The following is a 23647-nucleotide window of genomic DNA, read 5'->3' as shown; positions in this document are numbered from 1 at the left end:
TTGGGAGTTAAAAGTTTATTGCCCTGTCCAAAGTCAAAAAAAAAAAAGAATCTCAAAGAAAATGAAGTATGATTTTCTAAACATAAATTCAGTAGTACTAAAATACTTATTCTCTAATCTCAACTATTTTTTTTCATGTAACACTTAAAAATCCTATCTACCATAATTTTTAAGATTGTATGTATAGATGTTCAATGAAACAGCAACCTCTGATTTGTAGAACTTGGAGAATTCATAAAGAAGTAAGACCACTGAAGGGCACCTGGGTGGCTCAGTTGGTTAAGCGTCTGCCTTTGGCTCAGGTCATGATCCCAGGGTTCTGGGATCGAGCCTCACATCGGGGAGCGTGCTTCTCTCTCTCCCTTTGCCTGCCGCTCCCACTGCTTGTGCCCTCTCTCTCTGTCAAATAAATAGATAAAATCTTAGGAAAGGAAAGGAAAGGAAGAAAGAAGACCACTGAGGAAAGGGCTTTAAAAAGGAAGGGAGGGAGGGAAAGAAAGACCACTGAGGAAAGGGCTAGCAGTGGAATCTCTTACGAAGATATTTGACATGAATATGATCCTAAGAGTAATTTTAGCACAGACCTCAATTATATAGAGTGATAATAGATAGCAGTAAACAACTATGCACTATAAACCCCTACATGTCAAACAAAACGAAATGGTGATAGGATAGCTTTAAAAAGGAGCACAAGAAAAAATATCTAACTAGTGAGGTTGTGGGATCCTCCACCTAGGATTCTCCTCCAGATGGTTCTAAAATTGAGAAGCTTTTGGTTTTTTGGTGGGGGATGGACAGAGTATGAATAAAGATTATTCATAGTACTTGAATGACACAACTAATGGCTCTTCCTTCACTCTAGGATTTTGAAGCATATTTTGTTGAGGGAAGGAAAGAGAAGAATCATAGTCCTTCTATGAGGAGAATCCATTATCTTGACCCATGCAATGACCCTGATTCCAAAAGAACGACCAAACTTTTACCAAGTGAGAAGGCTGCTGGGGGTTATTCCAGAAATGAGGTTTCAGTAAAGCCAGGGAAAAATACAATAATTTAGCAGATATGCAAAATAATTTCCAACACACATTGTTTGTATCAGTCAACCTTTATGAATGCTAACATACCCAGTCCTTTTATTATTCCTTATTACTAGGTGTAACAAAAAAATACTTAGAATACCGTAAGTTTGAAATTTTAACAGACGGGCAAGTGCCTTAGAAAAATGTAACTATTTCAGAATTTTAGAACAGCAAAGGGGTCCTACTGATAATCTAGTTAAAGTCCTCCCCCAACTTTCTATCTATTAAGGTAACTGAGGCCCTCACTCACAGACTAAATGACTCACAAGGTCAAAACTCTTCCCTCCTGCCTCTGTATATATCACATATTTGGGCTGAGCTCCTGAAAGCCCTAGTTTCTTTTAGTTAGAAACAGACTCTGTATCTCTGTTATCTACACTAATCTTTTAAAACTATATAATGCAAAAGCAGTTATGTTCATCCTTGATTCAAAATGCCATACCAACAAACTTGTGATATATTGCAATCATTTTATTAATATGAAGCAATGAGATAAATCCTTTAACAGGAGTACTGATTCACTATCATGATTGTGTATCGATACCTTGACGCAGTATCATACTTGCTTTAGTCAATTTATGTGTGAATTACTTTCACTTCCACATGTATAAAACATATATTTCATTGTTTGAAAGAACAGCACACAGCCATGCACCTCCTCTTTCTGGTTTAAATGCACGTAAATACACTCACATACGCTGGATTTTTCATGGCTCAAGGACTTCATAATACATGAACAACTTTTCAGTATGCTATTTCTGCTCTGTCATTTTTTTTTTTTAACTGAAGGGGGTTGGGAAAGCAATACTGTGGTACAAAGACCTTTTTAAGGTCTCTTCTGGAAAAAATGTTTGAGAATACAGTTAATAGTCCTATAATGACTGTAATCAAGATCATCCTACAAGGACATGAAGGTTGATCCACTCTCCTGGAGAGTTTCTGATCTTATTAAGAATATTATGACAGGGGGAAAAATAGTATCAGCATATTCTGGCAGAAGACTCTCCTAGAGAGATATTTTGAACATATTTCAATCCCAGAATGACTATAATGAAGATGACATGACAGTTGAAATCATTTTGCTGAAGAAGTTCATGTCTAAAGACACAATGTAATTAAATGCTGTTATAATTTTTTATGTTTTGTGAAAATATTAGAGGCCATGGAAGCAGAAAAATGTAGCACTATAACAAAGAATAAGGAAGCACTTGTAAAGAATAAACACTTAACACATAAAAATTTTAAATGGTATCTAATAAATTTTCATGTCAAATCTTTTAAGTAAACATATAAAAATTTTAAATGGCAACAAGTAAATCTTCAGGTCAGATCATTTAACAAAATCCACGAATAGATTATAAAAGTTGAACAATCATAAATGTCTTATGTATATAAAGTTTTAAGGGGAAGTTTAAATTTCTACGTTATTCTGTTTAATCAAATATTTGAGGAGTTTTAAGTACTGCTGAGGAGCAGCTGATACATTTCTAAAATAATTCAGTTATGAAAATATCACAATTAAGGTTTGGCATAGTAGCATTCAGCAATCCTCAATCATCCACAAACGTTAACCGTCCAGGCCCTTCATTCTTCATCCATCTTCTGTATCTCTTCCATCTGGGGTCATTTGCCAATTTTTTCTTTAGTTCTTCCTCTTGTTCTTGTTTATAAACCTGTAAGTATAAATAACACTAAATTACTTTACCATCCAAAGGGAAACATTTGTCATTACCTTTATGCATATTTACATTTTTCAAATATACGTTTTTCAAATTACATTTTAGGTAAAAGTTTCCTATGAATGTACTGGTTTGTCTTCTGTAGACCATGCATCTAAAAATACCAAGCAGTTAAGCACCTTAACACTCGGTGTTAAATTAAAAAAAAAAAAAAAACTTGTACAAGAACTTAGTAATTTTTGTCACTGATTTCTGTAACCTGAGAATACATTCTTTTCCTCATTGATATCATCCATCAGCTGAGTTTAAAGGGTTTAAACATTTCCTCTCTAAAACTAATGTCCAGTCTTAAAGAATCACACTATTTCTTTAATATGGTACTTTGAAAATTTAACTGATGACTTTCAGTATTTGTTGATCCTAACCAAGGAATAAAATGACCTTTATATATACAACTGTCTCCAAATTTAAAGATAATTATTGGTTTTTCAAAATATTTTATTAAGGTTCCCAAAGAGGGTTAAACAAACCATGCAGGTTAAGGACAAAGAAAATCTTCATTTCTATAACTTTTTGTGGATGTCAGTTGAAACTAAATGGACAAATTTTCATAACCAGTTGCGTCAAATTTTAGAAAGAAATGACTTTACTTCCAAATTTTAGGAAGTAATGACTAAGATCACCTCATATAATAACATGGTAATTCAGCCCAGGATAGTCCTCCATGAAAGATACAGTTTTGTGAACTGGACTGCTTACCCTACTTAAGAGAAAACTTTTCAAGTACTTTAGGAGCAAAATAGTTTGTTACCTTCCATTTTTATGTGATTTACAAGCAGGCTAACTATATCTACTTGCCAAAACATTCTGGCAATTCATAGTAAGTTACTTAAATATAATTCAGACTGGAACTCTACTTTCAGTAAAATATATTTAGTATACCACATATAAAAAGGAATGTCTATGAAACTAAAAACACAAATATATTCAGATTTCTTAGGAAGATTTTACTGTGCTGTGTTCTTTTTCTTTTGTTTGTTTTTTAAATAAACTCTACCCTGATGTGAGGCTTGAACTCAGGACCGCAAGATCAAGAGTCACATGCTCTACTGACTGAGTCAGCCAGGTGCCCCATCACTGTGCTTTATTCTTATCTTTAATACATTAGCCAATTAATTTTACCCAAAACCTAAAATAGTATCATTATGATGAGATAAATAGTTCCTCTAAGACTTTAGCTAAGCACGTGATCACCTCAAGGTAACTGGTGTAGCTGACAATTACAGAATATAACATTTATTAAACTGCCCAAAGTTTAGAGGCATTTTTAAAAAAATAAAAGTAACTTTTCATATATAATTTAGTTATACAGAAGATTCTGTGCTGTATTTTGAAATGAAGTTATTTCAACAAAATTTCCATGTCTTATTCCTTCCCTGTTTTGTTTTTTAATCCCTGTAGCTAAGTTTACATGACTGAAAGAAAATTTGGGGAAGAACAAATTTTAATTAGAGCAATTAACGGAAAGTTGTTGTGACATCCTTGCAAACATACATATTATCCCACTGCAGTTTAACATAACAAATTAGACCATTCTTAAGATTTTCAGCATGAGTCAGTTAAAGTATTTGAAGTTCATCTTTTAAGACAAATTACAGGTTAAAAACCCACTGTCCCACTACCAAATACAGTCACACTTTCAATAAAAATAAGATCTTTATTCATTATTTAAATCTTGGATTTCAGAAACTGGAGTGCATTTCTGTGATCCCTTCCCCTACACCAAATTTTAACTTCATAAGTAAGAGGACACAAAAATCCCAGCAAATAATTACTCACCTCATAATTCTCCTTTATCCAGAGCTCTCGTTTAAGAAAAGTTTCTTTCTGATGATCTTCTAGACTATCAAACTGAGATTTTGACATCTTCATGGATTTTCGTATGATATATAGTCTTTCTTCTTCCCCATATTCTTTGCCTTTGATGTTAAAATTATAGATCCATCGACAATACCAAACTACATATGAGCACACGTGAAAAGGTGCTAAGAGAATTTGAAACAGGAGAAGATCACATATCTGGGGTTTCTGATAGCCTCCCTTTATATCTATTTTACTTTTTATAATGTTTTTTATGATATTCTCCTCCTCGTCACGAATTTCCTCTTTGGACTTTTTGTTTCTGCCCTTCTCTTTGGCTTTTTTGAGTAGCCCCTGCTGCTTGGCAATCTCCATGGCTTGGATACGGTATTTGGGCACTGTGGCTAGGTAGCTGATTGCCTTGTCGTAGCTGTTCCACCAGCTGAAAAACTGAAATATTTAACAAACAAAAATGGGTCATTTTACTACCAAAATGCACGTTGGTGAACACCATCCCCCCCACCCAAAGCAATTCTGATTAAAAATAGGGACCTCAAGGGGTGCCTGGCTGGCTTAGTCAGTAGAGCATGCAACTCTTGATCTTGGGATCATGAATTTAAGCCCCATATTCAGTGCAGAGCTTACTTAATTTAAAAAAATAGGGACCTCAATCATCTTTCTCTGTAAGTAAAAGATAAAATTGAATAATGCCCACATGTACAAGGGACCTGAGGCTGGATAAATCAGGTAAGCCCTAAGCTAGGCCAAAAAGCCATTAATTCAGACAGGAGATACCCAAGATTAGGGGATAAATCAATAGAATCACACCACACCTGTGATTTCACATCTACCATTTGGCTTTCCCTAGATCACTATTAAGAAATCTCTCTCTTTTTTAAGACTGTGAGACTGTGACCTACATTCTAGGAGAGCAGTTACATGGCAAAACTAGCCAGTGACGAACCTGTTTAAAAAAAAGAAAAATCACAGGATATAGACTCAGGCAACTATATTCATTCCCATCTCTTCCCTAAACCGTCTCGATCTATCACAGTAATGCTCATCATATTCTGAAGTAAAGGATTCTAATATGTTTGAACTCTTATCTGACTGGAAAACACATAACTTATTTCATAAATATACACAAAGGGTTTTGTTAATTGTCAGAAAAAGTCCTATTCACATTTCCACACATTTAATTTGCTGTTTTACTGAATGAATATTGCAGTTACACCAATAATATCTTGAAATATTATAGCAGCACTCTATTAGGACTAGGGGAAAAAAATGTTACCAGGGTATTACGTTATCTAAAACAGGAAGGTAAAATTATCCCTGCTTTCCCCTTTGAAAGGAAAATATTTCTGCAAAAGTAGATACATTTAAAATCCACAACTTAGTTTTCAATAGTAATTCTTTTTGTCATATAAAGTAAATCTCATTTCTGGGAATTAAACTAGAGAAGCATTTTTCAGACTAGCAAATTGATTCATTCTAGTCACCTGACATGTTCTTTCCCTCTAAAAGAAGACAAGATACCTGTGGTTAGTTTAAGAATAATAGTAGGAAAAACTCATTTCAAGCTGAAGTTAAATTTGTGTGACATTTAAAACATGAAAGATTACTACTCTTTTAATCTATTTCAGTAGTTTTCAATCAAAGCAAAACTGCCCTTAGCAGACAGTGGAAATGCGTGGAACATTTTTGGTCGTTACAGTGATGGCAAGCACTCCTGGCTGGCATTTGGTGGATAGGTGCCAAGACTTGTCAGGTCATATTAAGAAGTTCAGGTTTTTCACAAATTTAATGGGAAATCATTGAAAAGTCCTACAAAAGTAATACTATCAGGTTAGGAGGGAAATACTCTAAAGGCAACAATGAGAAAAAGATCTGTTGTTGGGTTTTCTTATTATATAATGACATTTATCATCAATTTCTTGGATTTGCAACTGACACAGATTCCAATGTTAATCAATTGGTTGAATAAATGAATATTTTTCTACTCTAAAAAAATTAGTCTCAAGTACAGGTTAAATTTTATAAAAAGGTACTTCTAATTCAGTTTTAATGACCAGCACTAGGCAGCGTGCACATGTAGACACACTCCTCCATCAATACACACCTGAAACACTGAAATAGCACATACACTGACCAAAATCACAACTCTAACATCCACTTTAGGGGCTAAGCGCCTGCTGTAGTAGTGGTAGTAATGGCTATAGTACTCTTCTGGGTGATCCAGCATGTAGTCATAATCTTTTCGTGTTTCTTCATCCTGTAAAATAACAAGATACCCAATTTCATAGGATATTTCAGAAAATGGCTGTAGTTTATCATCTGTTAAGTCAAACAGAATTTTATAACCATGTAAGATTAATCTGAACAAAAGAAGTGAAACTATCAAAACCAAAAAATTCCCTACCACTCTTCAAAAGCACACATAAATTTGTTTCTAGAACTTTAATATTAGGTATAAGCATAATAAAAGTGATCTCCCCAAATTCTTAAGTATTGTTAGTCCTCCTGGAAAAAAGAAAAATATTTTAATAACAATTAACCATGCCGTTTTAGCCAGTGTTGTGGTGGTAATAAGGATGTTGTGTTCTTGTAACTTCAGAACATGTTGCTACCTTCTCTCAGTAACTGTTGATGGGAACAAATGTTTATCCCTATTACAGATATTCACAATCATTTTCCAGGCTTGTGTAGAAAGCTGTCTGTTGAAGGCAATGATTAGACAATAAAAAGGAGACAAAGCCAGTCTGTGCCTATAAAACTGAATTATGCTCATCTCAAAGAAACCCTGATGCAGTAATGTTGAAAGTTTAACTCTGTGACTTCCAGTGATATTTTTAGCCTCTCTGAGCCTCACTCTTCCTCATTTGTAAAACAGAGATAACATCTGCTCTACTAATTTTAGTGTTTTGAGTATCAAATGATATTACACAAAAACATGTTACAAATATGTTGTCCCATATTGTCCCAGCCCAGTTCATAAATAAGTTAACATACACATCTTTCTTAATCATACAAACATGTTGAAAAAAATCAGAGCATTCTGAAATGCTGCTCTGAATGTTCACAAATAAAACATTTCTTAAAACCTTAAATTTTAATCAATTTCAAATAGGGAGAAATGCCAATCTCTTACTGAGCTACATACATTGAAGAACTATTACACTGGGTTATGATTTGCTTTTTTTTTTTTATCACACAGTAAACCTATTTTGTCTTTTTTTTTTTTTTTTTTTTAAGTAAACTCTACCCCCATGTGCGGCTTAAACTCACAACCCAGAGATCAAGAGTTGCATGCTCTACCAACTGAGCCAGCCAGGCACCCCCATTTTGTCTTATGTCCAAAAAATGTTAAAGAGTAAAACCACAACAAATTCTTTACTTTCTATAAGGGAGTACAATACAAATCATTATGAAAATTAAAAAAAAACTTTTTTAACTAGAGGATGTCTTTCTAGGATGAATTATTCAACACTCATAAAGTTGCAAATACTTAACTAAAGGCATTTCAAAATCTACACCTAGTGCTTTCCTACCAAAGACAGAGGCTCTCAGGTCTATTCAGGACCTCCTGATCCTCCAACATGCAGTTTCTTAGATTTAAAATAAGTTTGCTAATAACAAAATCTCCTCTGTACCCATTAAAATCATATATTTTCTATTAAGAATTCTGAATTTGTGGAGTGCCTGGGTGGTGCAGTTAAGCATCTGACTCTTGGTTTTGGCTCAGGTCATGATCTCAGGGTCCTGAAATCGAGCCCCACATCAGGCTCTGCACTCAGCATGGAGTCCGCTTGTCCCTCTCCTTCTGCTCCTTTCCCTGTGCGCACGCACTTTCTCTCTTTCTCTCATAAATAAATAAATGAATAAATAAATAATCTTTTAAAAAAATAATTCTGGGGGTGCCTGGGTGGCTCAGTCAGTTAAGCGTCTGCCTTCGACTCAGGTCATGATCCCAGAGTCCTCGGATTGAGCCCCACGTCAGGCTCCCTGGTCAGTGGGGACCTGCTTCTCCCTCCGCCCCTCCCCCCTCTTGTGCTCTCTCTCCCACTCTCTCTCTCACTCTCAAATAAATAAAATCTTAAATTTAAAAAATTTTTTAATAAATTTTTTTTTAATTCTGAATCTGAATGACAATTCTCTTAGGTTCAGTACATTCAAAATATTTTTTTTAAAGGTTTTATTTATTTTAGAGAGACGGAGACAGAGAGCATAAGCAGGGGGAGCGGCAGGCAGAGGGGGAGGGAGAAGCAGGCTCCCCGCCAAGCAGGGAGCCTGATGCAGGGCTCGATCCCAGGACCCTGAGATCATGACCTGAGCCGAAGTCAGATGCTTAACCAACTGAGCCACCCAGGCGCCCCCATTCAAAATATTTTTTACCTCTGGCTAGAATTTGAAACTAGATAAACTAGTATCTAGTAGAATTAAATGTAAATATATTTAAAGTCTATTCCACAGCACTGTTTAGAGGGCCAGTATGAGAACTGTCTGTTATATAAGGAGGGCTGAGCTCAGGCTGTTAATCATTTTCAAATTCACACCTTGAATGTTCCTTTCTGTCAAAAAAGATTTTCTGTGTCAACTGCCACATACCTCAATTGTCAATCTATTATTCTTCCTATAAGCCATTATCATACTTTGGAGCTTCTAACCTAAAGAGGGTAAAACTTTATAGGACATACAGAAACTTTATAGGTCACAGATAGCTCTGAAGACGATAGCCTACAACTCTTGATGTATCTCATTTTGAGTACTTCAAGACATCTTTTAAGAATTTTTGATTCTCCCTCCAGTTTTTGTTTTTTGGACTAATTTTATAGAAATGTTCTGCTTTTGGCCTGAGATCTTTGACTTTCATTTCAGCCTCCCAATCTTGGCAGATGCCTTTTGAAATGTATTTCTTCAAATACGATTCTTCTCCTTGCTCCAACTAGATTACATGTAGTTTTGAAACTAACTGCCACACTGAGATCAGATTCTGACAGATCTCCAGCATCATTACCTATACAGAGCCCTTTGCCCAGCCTGACTATACTCCTCCTGGTTAAAGTATACAGCAAGATCTTTGAGTGTCGGGCGCCTGGGTGGCTCAGTGGTTGGGCAGCTGCCTTCGGCTCAGGTCATGATCCTGGAGTCCCGGGATCGAGTCCCACATCGGGCTCCCTGCTCGGCGGGGAGTCTGCTTCTCCCTCTGACCCTCCCCCCCTCATGCTCTCTCTCTCTCATTCTCTCTCTCAATAAATAAAAAATCTTAAAAAAAAAAAAAAGATCTTTGAGTGTCATTGAAATCTACTATTTGAATGTCATGGGTCCAATAACTATCCTTCCTTATCTTAGTGAAGGTCACAATCCATAGAATGCAGATATCCCTATTCAAACATTTTACCCAGATCATCCACCAGGGTCACCATCTTCTCACTGGTCCCTAAATGTGTGACTTACTTCATTGAGTCTTGAGCTCCTCTAATAGGATAGTCAACTAATGCTCCAGCAACCAGCCACTCCAAAATCTGTACCTTGTGTCTGACCTCTCTACTGCAACCAGGGCCCTCTAATAAGTCCTCAAATTAATTCCTGCAGAAGGTTTCAGGATCAAGTCTGACTTCTCTTAAGATGGTTTTCTTTTCCTTGAGGTCACCATAAATTTATGACCCTGTTTTTAAAGACAAGAAAGGTTGGCCACCTCCTTGTTACAGCATTTAATCAGCCAGAATCTTTACTCTTGGGTTTATAGCTTTCTCTCCAGAATGAAGAAAATTATTTTAGGTTGAGACATGAATACACTTTGGAAGGTGTTCAAGGTTGGCACAAATTGGAGAGTTAGTTCTCAATAGTCTAAATCAAAATCCTACTCTCCAGTAACCTACAAAGTTTAGAATCAACCTAGTAAGAACACAAGGATACGAGGACTATTAGCAAAAAAGGAAAGACAAGAGACTGGGACCCAATTGAGAGCTACAGGTACATACTTATTTTAAAACCATTATACTTATTTTTTCTTCTACCCATCTTGGAACTCAGGTAGTCCCACAGTTTTTTTTCATCTTCAATGCTTCCCCATGGCTAATAAGTAAGTTAAAATTTCCTTAGCATGCAACAAGACCTCCATAACTAGTCCATTCTCACCTAGCAACATCTCATCACGTGCCCCCCTTCTGCCCCATAGCGAACATCAGATAGTAATTTCTGCAATTTGGTGTGTTCTTCCAGTACAGCACACTCTTTCATACCTATGTCTAAACATATAATTCTCTCTACCTCAAATGCCCATCCCTTTCTTCCAACCTCATGAGCTTCCATTAATCCTTTAGGACACAAACATTACTGCTTCAGATTTAGACCACTCTTATTACACATGTGACCTATTTATTATAGCACTTATCACATTGCAAATATCAGTTTTTTCTTTTCCTTGAATGAGAACTACTGGAAGATAGGTAGGGTGACTGACACATTAATCTCTGTATATCCAAGGCCTACCACAGTGCCTGGCATTCAGTAAATGTCAATTTAAAAATGAGTACAATTTTGTAAAGGCTCTCCCTCACTATAAATGTCCCTTGAGCAATACAGATCTCTCTCTCACCAGGAATGCTGGATGGGTGATTATTTCACAAAAACTTTGGCTTAGCAGAAATGACTGCTTGATTTCACAGCTTATGAAGACATGCTACTGTGGCTAAAACGGCTTAAACCTTAAAACAGTTTAATGTCTTACCTTTCAATAAGGTAGTACTTTTTCTTTCAGCAATTTTGTGGATCTTAAGGTCCCAGGGTCAGGAGATTCCAACTTCTTTCCAAAACCAAAACCTTTATACTTGTTTCTTCCTCCTCTCTGTCCTGAGCCTTGACAAGCAGGGCAATAAGCTCCTTGTTTCTAATGTCTACAGGAAAAAATGGTGCTTCTGCTGGTGTCCACTCCACTCCCAATCCTCTTGGGCACATGCAGGAGGACTGGAACATAACCACCAATATCTAGATCAAAAGTGAACAAGAGGAAACCCACAAACAAAGAAAGCACTGAATCCTTCCTTCTCTTATGAAAATGATCATTCTCCCCCCTCCCCAGAGGCAAAAATATATTACATTCTTGCCCTTGAAAGAAATAATGAATTGTTTGATCTCAATATACATAATTGCAATAATTTGATATTGCAGCCACGTTTACATTAAAGATTTTCAGTTACACGGATAGGAGAAACCCTTTTAGGATGTTAAAGGCCAGGAATCAATAATATATGAAAATGTAGTAATATTTTGTTCACTTTTTTTCTTTTTTAAAATTCTTTAAATTCAATTTAGTTAGCATATACTGTATTATTAGTTTCAGGGTAGAATTTAGTGATTCATCAGTTGCATATAACACCCAGTGCTCATTACATCAAGTGCCCTCCTTAATGCCCATCACCCAGTTACCCCTTACCCCCACCCACCTCTCCTCTAGCAACCCTCAGTTTCTTTCCTAACGTTAAGAGTCTCTTATAATTTGCCTCCCTCTTTGTTTTTATCTTATTTTCCCTTCCCTTCCCCTATGTTCATGTTTTGTTTCTTAAATTCCACATATAAGTGAAATCATACAGTATTTGTCTTTCTCTGACTGACTTATTTTGCTTAGCATAATACCCTCTAGTTCCATCCACGTCGTTGCAAATGGCCAAGATTTCATTCTTTTTGATGGCTGAGTAATATTCCAGTGGATATATATACCACATCTTCTTTATCCAGTCATCAGCTGATAGACATTTGGGCTCTTTCCATAATTTGGCTATTGTTGATAATCCTGCTATAAACATTGGGGCGCATGTGCCCCTTTGAATCACTATGTTTGTATCCTTTGGATAGATACCTAGTAGTGTAATCACTAAGTCATAGGGTAGCTCTATTTTTAACTTGTCACAGAACCTCCATGCTGTTTTCCAGAGTCGCTGCACCAGTTTGCATTCCCACCAGCAGTGTAAGAGGGTTCCCCTTTCTCCGCATCCTTGCCAACATCTGTTGTTTCCTGAGTTGTTGTGGAAGATGGTACCTCATTGTGGTTTTGATTTGTATTTCCCTGATGCCAAGTGATGTTGAGTATTTTTTCATGTGTCTATTGGTCATTTGTATGTGTTCTTTGGAGAAATGTCTGTTCATGTCTTCTGCTCATTTCTCGACTGGATTTTTTATTCTTTGGGTATTGAGTTTGATAAGTTCTTTATAGATTTTGGATATTGGCCCTTTACCTGATAAGACATTTGCAAGTGTCTTCTCCCATTCCATAGGTTGACTATTTCTTTTGCTGTGCAAAAGCTTTTTATCTTGATGAAGTCCCAATAGTTCATTTTTTGCTTTTGTTTCTCTTGCCTTTGGAGATTTGTCTAGTAAGAAGTTGCCATGGCCAAGGTCAAAGAGGTTGCTGCCTGCGTTCTCCTCTAGGATTTTGATGGATTACTGTCTCATATTTAGGTCTTTCATCCATTTCGAGTTTACTTTTCTGTATGGTGTAAGAAAATGGTCCAGTTTCATTCTTTTGCATGTGGCTGTCCAATTTTCCCAGCACCATTTGTTGAAGAAACTTTTTTCCATTGGATATTCTTTCCTGCTTTGTTGAAAATTAGTTGACCATAGAGTTGAGGGTCCATTTCTCGGTTCTCTATTCTGTTCTACTGATCTATGTGTCTGTTTTTGTGTCAGTACCATACTGTCTTGATGATTATAGCTTTGTAATACAGCTTGAAGTCTGGAATGTGATGCCACCAGCTTTAGTTTTCTTTTTCAACATTCCTTTGGCTATTCGGAGTCTTTTTTGGTTCCATACAAATTTAGGATTATTTGTTCCAGCTCTGTGAAAAAAGTTGGTGGTATTTTGATAGGGATTGCAATGAATGTATAGATTGCTCTAGGTAGCATAGACATTTTAACAATATTTGTTCTTCCAATCCATGAGCATGGAACATTTTTCCATTTCTTTGTGTCTTCCTCAATTTCTTTCATGAGTGTTCTCTAGTTTTCTGAGTACAGATCCTTTGCCCCTTTGGTTAGGTTTATTCCTAGGTATCTTATGGTTTTTGGTGCAGTTGTAAATGGGATCGATTCCTTGATCTTTCTTCTGTCTCATTGTTAGTGTATAGAAATGCAACCCGATTTCTGTGCACTGATTTTATATCCTGCCACTTTGCTGAATTCCTGTATGAGTTCTAGCAATTTTGGGGTGGAGTCTTTTGGGTTTTCCACATAGAGTATCATGTCATCTGGGAAAAGTGAGAGTTTGACTTCTTTGCTGATTCGGATGCCTTCTATTTCTTTTTGTTGCCTGATTGCTGAGGCTAGGACTTCTAGTACTATGTTGGACAACAGAAGTGATAGTGGACATCCCTGCCGTGTTCCTGACCTTAAGGGAAAAGCTCTGTTTTTCCGCATTGAGAATGATATTCGCTGTGGGCTTTTTGTAGATAGCTTTTATGATATTGAGGTATGTTCCCTCTAACCCTACACTGTGAAGTTTTAATCAAGAAAGGATGCTATACTTTGTCAAATGCTCTTTCTACATCTATTGAGAGGATCATATGCTTCTTGTTCTTTCTTTTATTTTATTAATGTAGTGTATCACACTGATTGATTTGCAGATGTTGAACCACCCTTGGAGCCCAGGAATAAATCCCACTTGGTCATGATGAATCATACTTTTAATGTACTGTTGGATCCTAATGGCTAGTATCTTGGTGAGAATTTTTGCATCCATGTTCCTCAGGGATACTGGTCTGTAATTCTCCTTTTTGGTGGGGTCTTTGTCTAGTTTGGGGATCAAGGTAATACTGGCCTCACAGAAAGAGTTTAGAAGTTTTCCTTCCATGTCTATTTTTTGAAACAGCTTCAGAAGAATAGGTTATTATTTCTTCTTTAAATGTTTGGTAGAGGGGCGCCTGGGTGGCTCAGTCATTAAGCGTCTGCCTTCGGCTCAGGTCGTGATCCCAGGGTCCTGGGATCAAGCCCCACATTGGGCTCCCTGCTCTGCGAGGAAGCCTGCTTCTCCCTCTCCTACTCCCCCTGCTTGTGTTCCCTCTCTCGTTATGTCTCTCTCTGTCAAATAAATGAATAAAATTTGCAGTATCACCTAATTACTAGTGACACTCAGATCTGCTTTTCCTGTGTCCTATTTTCAAATATCTCCTAAGTATTTCCTAAATGTAACATAAATATCTCAAAGTAAACATGCTCAAAACCCAAATCTGTCCCTCCATGTTTCAGTTAATAGTAGAGTATCATCATCTACTTGGTTACTTGAGCTTTTAGAAACCTCTAAAAGTGTTCCCTCTCTCGCTGTGTCTTAGTTATTTCCAATTCTAGCAAATAATTATGCAGAGCATTAAGCCTTGTGCTGGACTCAACGGAGGATAAAAAGAAAAGATAATATCCTGGTCTCAAAAACTCTCCCATCTAGAAGAATCTAGCAAGCAAGAAAAATGCAATTTGATGTGCTACGCAAGAAAGGACTGAATAACTCTGCCTGAGATCACTGGTAATGGGATCCACAGCAGAGAAGAAATGAGTACTGGATCTTGAAAAGCAAGTACGATGTAGTAAAACTTGTTTCAGACAAAGGTTAACAGCAAGTGTTAAGGTACAGAAGCATCAGTGAATAGGATGGATTCATTGAAGCTTGAGCACTAGGGTAATTTAGGAAGAAAGGTGTAGTAAATGTGGCTAGGAAGACTGATTTGGATAAGAACTGTAGAGGGACCTTATATGCCATGCTAAAGTGCTAGAGTGTTATTGTCCGTGCTATTCAAAAATGAAATGTTTTAAAGCATGAGAACAATAGCACTGAGTAGGTGTGTTTATTTTTGGAAGTTAACTCTGACAGTATTGTAAAGAATAGAATGAGGGAGGAGCGCCTGGGTGGCTCAGTAGTTAAGCAGCTGCCTTCGGCTCAGGTCATGATTCCCGAGCCCTGCAGAGCCCTGCATCGGGCTCCCTGCTCCGCGGGAGGTCTGCTTCTCCCTCTCCCACTCCCCATGCTTGTGTTCCCTCTCTCGCTGTGTCTCTCTCTGTCAAATAAATAAATAAAATCTTAAAAAAAAAAAAAAGAATAGAATGAGGGAGAAAGAGATTTTAGAGACTAAAAAGTAGAATAAATAAGATTTAATGATCAAGGGAGTTTAAGAACCAATCATGTTGAGGATTAACAGTGAAGTTTCTAATTATAGTTACTGTGTGGACCATGTTACTCTGTGCCCCAAAGCACATGTATATAATCTCTTAAGATTCTCATGAGAGGGGTGCCTGGGTGGCACAGTCAGGTAAGTGTCCAACTCTTGGTTTCAGCTCAGGTCACGATCTCAGGGTGGTGAGATCAGCCCCACGTCACGCTCTGTGCTCAGCGCAGAGGCTGCTTCTCTCCTCTGTTATGCTTTTTTTTTTTTTAATTTTTTTTTAAAGGTTTTATTTATTTATTTGACAGAGAGACACAGGGAGAGAGGGAACACAAGCAGGGGGAGTGGGAGAGGGAGAAGCAGGCTTCCCACCCAGCAGAGAGCCCGATGTGGGGCTCAATCCCAGGATCCTGGGATCATGACCTGAGCCAAAGGTAGACACTTAACAACTGAGCCACCCAGGCACCCCACTCCTCTGTTATGCTTTAACAAACATAACAAGATTGATTTCCGAAATGTTTAATTTTGGGTAACTGTACTACAAATGAGACACAACTGAAAATATGAACTTAGAGACCACACAGATTTTAGAATTGTCACAGATGTGGTTGAGTTTCATCAGGAAGAGCTTAGAAAACAAAAAGAAAAGAGTACCCAAGGGACAGAACTCTAAGGAAAAGCGATGTTTAAGGTGTAGGCAGAAGAAGATTATAAAGACTGAAAAGACATGACTAGAAAGATAGGAGAAACAGGAGAGAATAACACTGAGGGAGTCAAGGGAGAGCAGCTTAAAGAGCTACATGATCAACAATATCAAATGCCACAGATACTGCCAGGAGGGAGAAATGAAGAGCAGTATTCAAATCTGACACTTAGAACACCATTGTTCGCGTTAAGAACAATTCCATTACGTGTGCTGATGCACGTCAGTCTACAACAGCTTGAAAGAAAAGGAGATGAAGTGAAGATAGCAACAGTAAAAAAAGAAGATAAATGTGACCTTAGCTTTAAAAGAAGCAAAATTAAGCAAAAGGAATGTGAAATGCATCAACTAAGAGGTTTTCAAGTTACCAAAGAGGGAATTGAGATTCCAGAAAATGGTGGAAATGAATTCAGACAAGAACCTTCCAGCCTTCCCCGACCCATTCTCAATATTGTTCCCAGAGTTTTCTTTCTGAAAGAAACATCAGATTGTGTTATTTCTCCACTTTAAAACCTCTGGTCACTATTCAATACATAAAGTTCAAATTCCTGAACACAGATTAAAGGGTTGTTCATCACCCGATCCCAACTGTGTTCCAGTCTCCTGAAACATTCTCCCCACCATGCACCTGACAGGCTTCTACCCTAGAAGCAGTAGATCCTCTAATATCTGTGAAAAATGCAGTAACGGTCTTTGTGCTGTGAATATCTCAAAATGTTCTTTTATCTATGATAAATCCACACAGGCTAAATTAAAATCTCAAGAGCTCAGTTTCTGGCCAGAATTATATCAACTCAGTAGTTTTTATGTTAATCAGAAGCTCTGACTGGTTATTGATGACATCATGTGTCATCACAGAACTAAAACTGAACATATTTGGTGTACAGTCAACCTTTGCCCTAAGTAGGGAATAACAGCTGAAATTACGGTATCAGTAAAAAATAAAGAGCACTTATGGGTTCACAGCAGAAATAGCAGCTGTGGTAAAGTACCACACCTTTCTTCTAGGCCCATGGGAGAAATCACTATCAAACATCTTATTTTTCCCACTAAACCCAGACAAGTCCTCAAAACCTTGGCAAGTGTTTCAGGGAGTCATGACCAATCAGAGTTGACATGTGAAAGGAAAACTATCTGCCATCAAGCTTACTTAATTTCGCTGTTTATCAGCATCACAACTGTAATAGAAATTTACATGTTTTTTATTATTTTTATGGATACCCAATTATTATGATGACTGATCAATCCGGATAGATGCTGAAAAAGAAAAACAATAATACTAAGAAGTGCAGTTAATTGTTTTTCCCCAAAACAAGGAGTCATTGGGAGAAATATAACAAAAATGATCACTGGTGGAGAAAACACTATAATACCTCACGAAACTACATCTTGTTCCTGGACAAGTCTTGCACATTCATGACTCCATGTTTTTGTTGATCAAGTTTTCCCTCTACCAGAAATGTCCCTTCACTGTCAACCTTTGGTGACTGTTATAGATCCAGACCAAAGAGTACATTCTTTTCCAATCCCTGAAGAAGAAATAATTGTACCCTCTCAGTGCTGTAATATAATCTACACATATCTTTATTATATAACTTAAATAAATAATAACCGAACAATAAGTACCTGTCTTCTTGTTATGGTAAAAGCTTACAGGCAAGAACTGTGCCTTCTTCATTGGTTTCCTCCCCCAACGCCCACCTCAGTACAGGTTACAGAAAGGATTGAGTAGAATAAACTAGGAAAGAACAATGAACAGTAACATAAAAGGGCAGGGCATTCAGAATCCCCCCTTATGCCAAATTCTTCATAAGTGCTAAAGCCCTGCTACATCAATCAGGCTGATAAAAAGAAACTGAAGTGTTGTGTGACTTCCCTGCCAAGACAAGGCTAGAATAGTAAAAGGCTCTCACTACCTATTACCTTATCAGATACCCTTCATGCCAGTAGTACTGCCAAGACCTTTTCTGTTCTTCTTTTGTGATTTTTGCAAAATACTGTCAAAGTCTATTTTCCCATGTTCTAAGTGCATTCTTTCCACCTGTTCCATCATCTGTTTATTTCTAGGCCATCCTTATTTCACCTACTTCATCCAACTCAATCTATATTCAAAAAGGATTAATGTTCTCACTTTAAAAAACAGAATTTCTCCTTAAAAATAGAAGTGCAATTTTTCTCTCGTGGGAATTTTTCATTCATAGCCATCCAATCTACTTTATCTGTACCACTTTTTAAAACTACATTTAGGGTAAAATGCCAAAGCAGGCTTCACATAACAATGTCAAAATGTCAGAAATCCACTGAATCTATCTCCAGATACCAGTTTTTCATTTAACAAACATTCATTATCTGATGTGCCAGACACTGGGCTAGGTGCCATGGATATACAAACAAAAAGGCAAGGAGATGGTTTAGTGGAGAGGGGAGGGCTACTCAGTATTTACAGTTCAGTGTGATAAGTGCTATATCCACGTAAAAAGATCCAATGTTGACAGAGCAAGTAGAGTCCATTGACTTGACTTCCAAAGTCCATGAATTCCCTGAATCCCCAGTAGTCAAATACACTAAATACTATTTCATTGTCTTGACTTTGCTTATATTATGAAACAAAAATAAAGCAGTGTGTGAAATCATAATGGTTTGAAGTCCTGCTGAGAACTGCAATTTTAAGTTATTTGAAACTATGAACTAAGCACGACTTGATGAAAGCATCTGACCAGTGCCTTTACCTTCCATTATTACCCATCCTTCTTTTTCTGGTTTTCCTCAATCTCTCTATGCACAGGTAGAATCTGTGTTGCTAAAATAACAATGATCAAGGGTGATAGTATCTTCTTCTCTTACCAACTGTATTTAAATCATGTTAGTGTACTTTTTAACAACCACCATAAAAAAAAAAAACCCTCTCTCTCAAAGAGGCATGTATTTGACCAATACAACCTCAGAGTCATAAATCCACTATATTTCTCGAATATAAATTCCCATTTTGGTGATGTACATATTATCAACATTCAGAGATCCTTGGTTATTAGGAGTTTTGATGAGTACCACTATAAGGTTATAATGAAGATATAATATAGCTTCTTATATAACATACATTAAAAATATTAAGAGACTTGAACAAACTAATAAGAGAAATAAAAAGGTTATCAAAAAATTATGGGGGGAGGGGGTGCCAGGGTGGTGCAGTTGGTTGAGCCTCATACTCTTCGGCTCAGGTTGTGATCTCAGGGTGGCGAGATTGAGCCCTTCGTTGGGCTATGCGCTTAGTGTGCAGTCTGCTTGAGATTCTCACTCTCTCCCTCTCCTTTTGCCCCTCCCCCATCACTCGTGTGCGTGCGAGCGTGATCTCACTCTCTAAAATAAATAAATAAATCTTTTAAAAAATTACGGGGGGAGAAAAAACTCCCACTCCAGTGAATTTACAACTAAATTATTTCAGATTTCAAGAAAGGAACAATTTCTGTTAGATACGCTGTTCCAGAAATGGAATCTACCTGCGTATTTTACAAAACAAACGTAAAATCAGCTGCTTCTTCCATATGCCAGCAATAATTGCATGTGGCTGTGAAGGATGACATAGTCTTCCTGAGTCCCTCCCTCCTTTTTTGCTGGCTCTGTAAATAAGTACACCTTTCACAGGGTTTACTATTATTCTTTATGGAGAAAGATATAGCATATAACAAAAATAGCAAACAGAAATGAAGTGGTCCCAGGTAGGCATCTGCTACCTCCACGAGATGATTTGTGGAATTCTATATAGGCTTCTGTATCTCCTCTTTATTCCAGAGCCATTGGAACTCATCAACTTCTCCCACTATAATATCTGACTAGCCACATGGACCTCTTGCCCTCATTCTAGCCTGCAGATATAATTCGAGTAAAGTAGTGGTTAAAACCTCATTGCCTCAAGGGGATAATTTGGAAGGCTGAGGCTGTCCACAATGGATGACTCCAGTTCATTAGATCTCTGCATTACCCAGATATGATACTCTCTGGCAGCTTACTCACAGTTTTCCATTATAACAGAAATAAAATCTGACCATCCTGTTTGTTTTTAATAATTTCCACATACAGCAAATCAAAGTCCTTTTCCTTATTTCAGGAGAGAGCATCTGCAATGAAGTCTGAAAAAGAAAGTTTCTGGAGGTGTTCCACTTAGAAGTCCATTTCTATAATTTTAAAACAGCTCTCATGGAGCTCAGTTAGGTCTGGTTTTCAAGGGCCCAAACCATCCCCAGACATCCCTTTCCTCTGACAGTAACACTGAATGAGGCTGAGGAAACTACAGCAAATTCTCTTACTCCCTCATCCATCGGTGTAACTCCAATTTTTGTTTCCTACTTGGGAGACATTTGTAGTACCGCAAACCTCTTGTTGGAATCAAGATTAAAAGTATTACTTTCTCCAGACATACCAGTTTTTAACAGCCCAAAAGTGGACAAATTATTTTATCAAGCTTTTATTCGCTAACAAATCAGCACTAAATTTTAGGGGCAGAAACTTTTAGAGTCAACCATTACAGATCCATCAAATCAGCCTCCAAATTTGTCTCTTCAAGAAAATGGCAAGAATAGAGTCTTGCGCTTCCTCCCAGCAAGAATTTCTCTACTGTCTCTCTTTCTTCGTTCATGTCTTACTAACATGTTCACCACTCTCATGCCAAACCTACCCATCTCCAACCCCAACAGAAGGCAGCAATTGCCAGTGTTTCTGCTGCCCTCTCTTCTGGAAGTTCTCCATCCTCCCAGTGCTTCCTTATGTGTCACCAGAGCCTTCTGGCTGCTTGTCTGGAGCACTATCTTTCTTCACTGCAGAAAAACAAAGATTGGGACTTTAGATGCTGGGTTGCCCTGGATGGAGAAGTTCTTTCCCATTTTTCTGAAGTCTTTCCTCAATCACTCTATATCCTAAATAATAAGCAACTAACCCTCTGGTGTCTGCACTTTCCCCAGCCCCCACCCACTCTTCAGCCAACTGCCAATAAGAATTACAGTCTCACCAATGCTAGGGAGAATACAGTGGACTTGTCATATTCATTAATAGGACTGCATATTATATATACTGCTCTGGAAAGCATGAACGAAGAGCCTTTAGCTCCTTGATTCAGTATTTTCAGTTCTGGAAAGCTATTCTGAACAAATAATCCATGATTAAATTATGGCATACCCACTCAAAGTAGTCATTAAAAACATTACATAGCAACATGGAAAACTTCGCCTCCAAAGGGGGGCGGGGGAAGGCCATAAAGAAACACCTTACAACTACAACTGCTGTTACATTAGCATGATGGGGCCCTTGAAGCAGTTAACACTTCCATCAAATATGATTTATACTCTGTGATTCCTTACATGGTTTGATTTTTTGCAGTAGCAGAAGAAAACAGGAACAGGAACAGGCTAAATCTCCCCATCCCCAAAGGACTCAATAAAACCTTTGTCAAATGACTACATCCATATTCACAAAATTTTTCCTGACAGAACTTCTGAGTCTTGAACCCCAAGTCATTAAGCATGTATTTGCAGGTCTTGTATAGGGGATTTCTCACACTTATTCAGTTCTCATTGAGGACTGAACCCTGTGAGGAGGTATCATGGCTTTAATTTTGCATATGAAGAAACAGCTACTGTGACATATTAAGTCACTATCCAAGGTCATACTGGGGTGTAGGAGCCAAGAGTCAAATATTCGGTCTTCTGACTGGCTTGTTCATTGTTCTTAGTGTTTTTCTAAGTCCTTAAACCCAAGCTAAATGTCAAATTTATTATTTTTTTTAAGATTTTATTTATTTATTTAGAGAGAGAGAGCAGGGTGAGGGCAGAGGGAGAGAGAGAATCCCAAGTAGACTCCCCACTGAGAAAGAGCCGGATCTCACGACCCTGAGATCAGGCATGACCCGAGCCAAAATCAAGAGTCCGACGCTCAACCCACTGAACCACCCAGACGCCCCTAAATGTCACATTTAATACCATCCCCAGAAATCTAGTTTTTGTCATGTCAAATTGGCGCCATCACAGTCATTCAATATTGGAGACCTTTCCTGTGTTCTATCACAGATCTTGGTAATAATAATCACCCTGCTTTCCAAGTGTGAGCTGCACGTTTTTAAAGTGCTTTCTCTTAAATTGTAAGATGCCCAAAGCTTTGCATAACAAAAACTGTCACAAGAAGGAGAGGGCTAGCTGTCCTCCAAGACCCGAGGGGGTTCCCATCTTTGTCAATGAGCCGCGTGCGGGTTCTTTAGCAAGGCCACGTAGGAAATCACGAACATCCTAGGGGTCGTGACGGTGGCCGCGCTCGGAGCCGGGGTCACCGAGAACCCTCTCCGCCGGCCAGGAGTCCTCGCTGCCCATCCGCGTCCCCAGACCTCACCTTAAGAGTCTCGTAGGCGGTCGCCACTAGCAGGAAGGCCTCTTCGGCGCTCTGCGGCGTCCGTCCGGGGCCCTCGTCGCCAGGCTCAGGCCGGTAGCGGTCGGGGTGGTAGCGCCGGGCCAGCTGGCGGTAGGCCCGCGCGATCTCCGCCTTGCCCGCCGTGCGGCTCACGCCCAGCACCTCGTAGCAGTCGCGCGTGCCGCAGTAGAGCCCCTCCACCAGGGCCGCCGCGGACCGCGCGAGCAGCAGCGCCAGCAGCAGGGGCGGCAGCAGCACCAACCAGCACCGGCCGGCAACGCCGGCTCCCCAGCGCCGAGCGAGCCGCGCAGCCATCCCGGCCTCGGCCGCTGCTCCACCACCCCGGCCACTCTCCCGCACTCCGCCGTGAGCGGGACTCGGCCTCCGGGACCTAGCTCCACGTCAGCAGGCGGCGCCTCCGCGCAGGCGCACAGGGCGCGACTGCAACAACCACTTCCTTCACGATCGTTGCTAGGGGAGAAGGACGCCTCAGCCGCCTGGCCGCTTCCGGTGTGTCACTGCCTTCCTAGCCCCAGCTGCTGGAGGATTTGTTCTTAGTCGGATCTAAAGGATGTCCCAGTGTCTGAGGCACACGTAACCAGTGTGTGCAGAGCGCGTTACCGCCCACCGTGGCCGTCACGCGCGATCATTACTTCACCTGCCGCAATTGGTAGTCTGGTTCTCTTGCCGTCTGGTTATCCATGTGAAGATGTGTGCACAGAATTTTAAAGCCGAGTCCTCAGCCCCGGACGCCTTCCTTTCACTAACCCCATGCTGTCTTTCCAAAAG

At 38.7% G+C, this 23647-nt stretch overlaps 1 protein-coding gene across 1 annotated transcript; it reads right to left on the bottom strand.

Moving 5' to 3' along the window:
* Positions 1–1098: 1098 nt before the first annotated feature.
* On the bottom strand, positions 1099–23249 carry LOC110581441 (dnaJ homolog subfamily C member 25). The gene is made up of 4 exons (XM_021691290.1): positions 22841–23249; positions 6741–6893; positions 4598–5068; positions 1099–2752 (listed from the first exon to the last, which is right to left on the bottom strand). Exons 1-4 carry the CDS (start codon positions 23171–23173, stop codon positions 2630–2632), a joined length of 1080 nt encoding a protein of 359 aa, XP_021546965.1. The 5' UTR covers positions 23174–23249; the 3' UTR covers positions 1099–2629.
* Positions 23250–23647: the final 398 nt, after the last annotated feature.

The sequence above is a fragment of the Neomonachus schauinslandi genome, chromosome 13 (genome assembly GCF_002201575.2).
Source record: "Neomonachus schauinslandi chromosome 13, ASM220157v2, whole genome shotgun sequence".
Taxonomy (NCBI): domain Eukaryota; kingdom Metazoa; phylum Chordata; class Mammalia; order Carnivora; family Phocidae; genus Neomonachus; species Neomonachus schauinslandi.
This window is presented reverse-complemented; position numbering and strand designations above follow the sequence as displayed.

Bases quoted from the DNA above. Each gene is read 5' to 3' on its own strand.
- LOC110581441 (XM_021691290.1), bottom strand. From the start codon at position 23,173: ATGGCTGCGCGGCTCGCTCGGCGCTGGGGAGCCGGCGTTGCCGGCCGG. The intron at 6,894-22,840 runs GTGAGGTCTGGG...GTTATTTTACAG, and splicing joins CCGCCTACGAGACTCTTAAG to GATGAAGAAACACGAAAAGA. The intron at 2,753-4,597 runs GTGAGTAATTAT...TTATACTTACAG, and splicing joins GGATAAAGGAGAATTATGAG to GTTTATAAACAAGAACAAGA.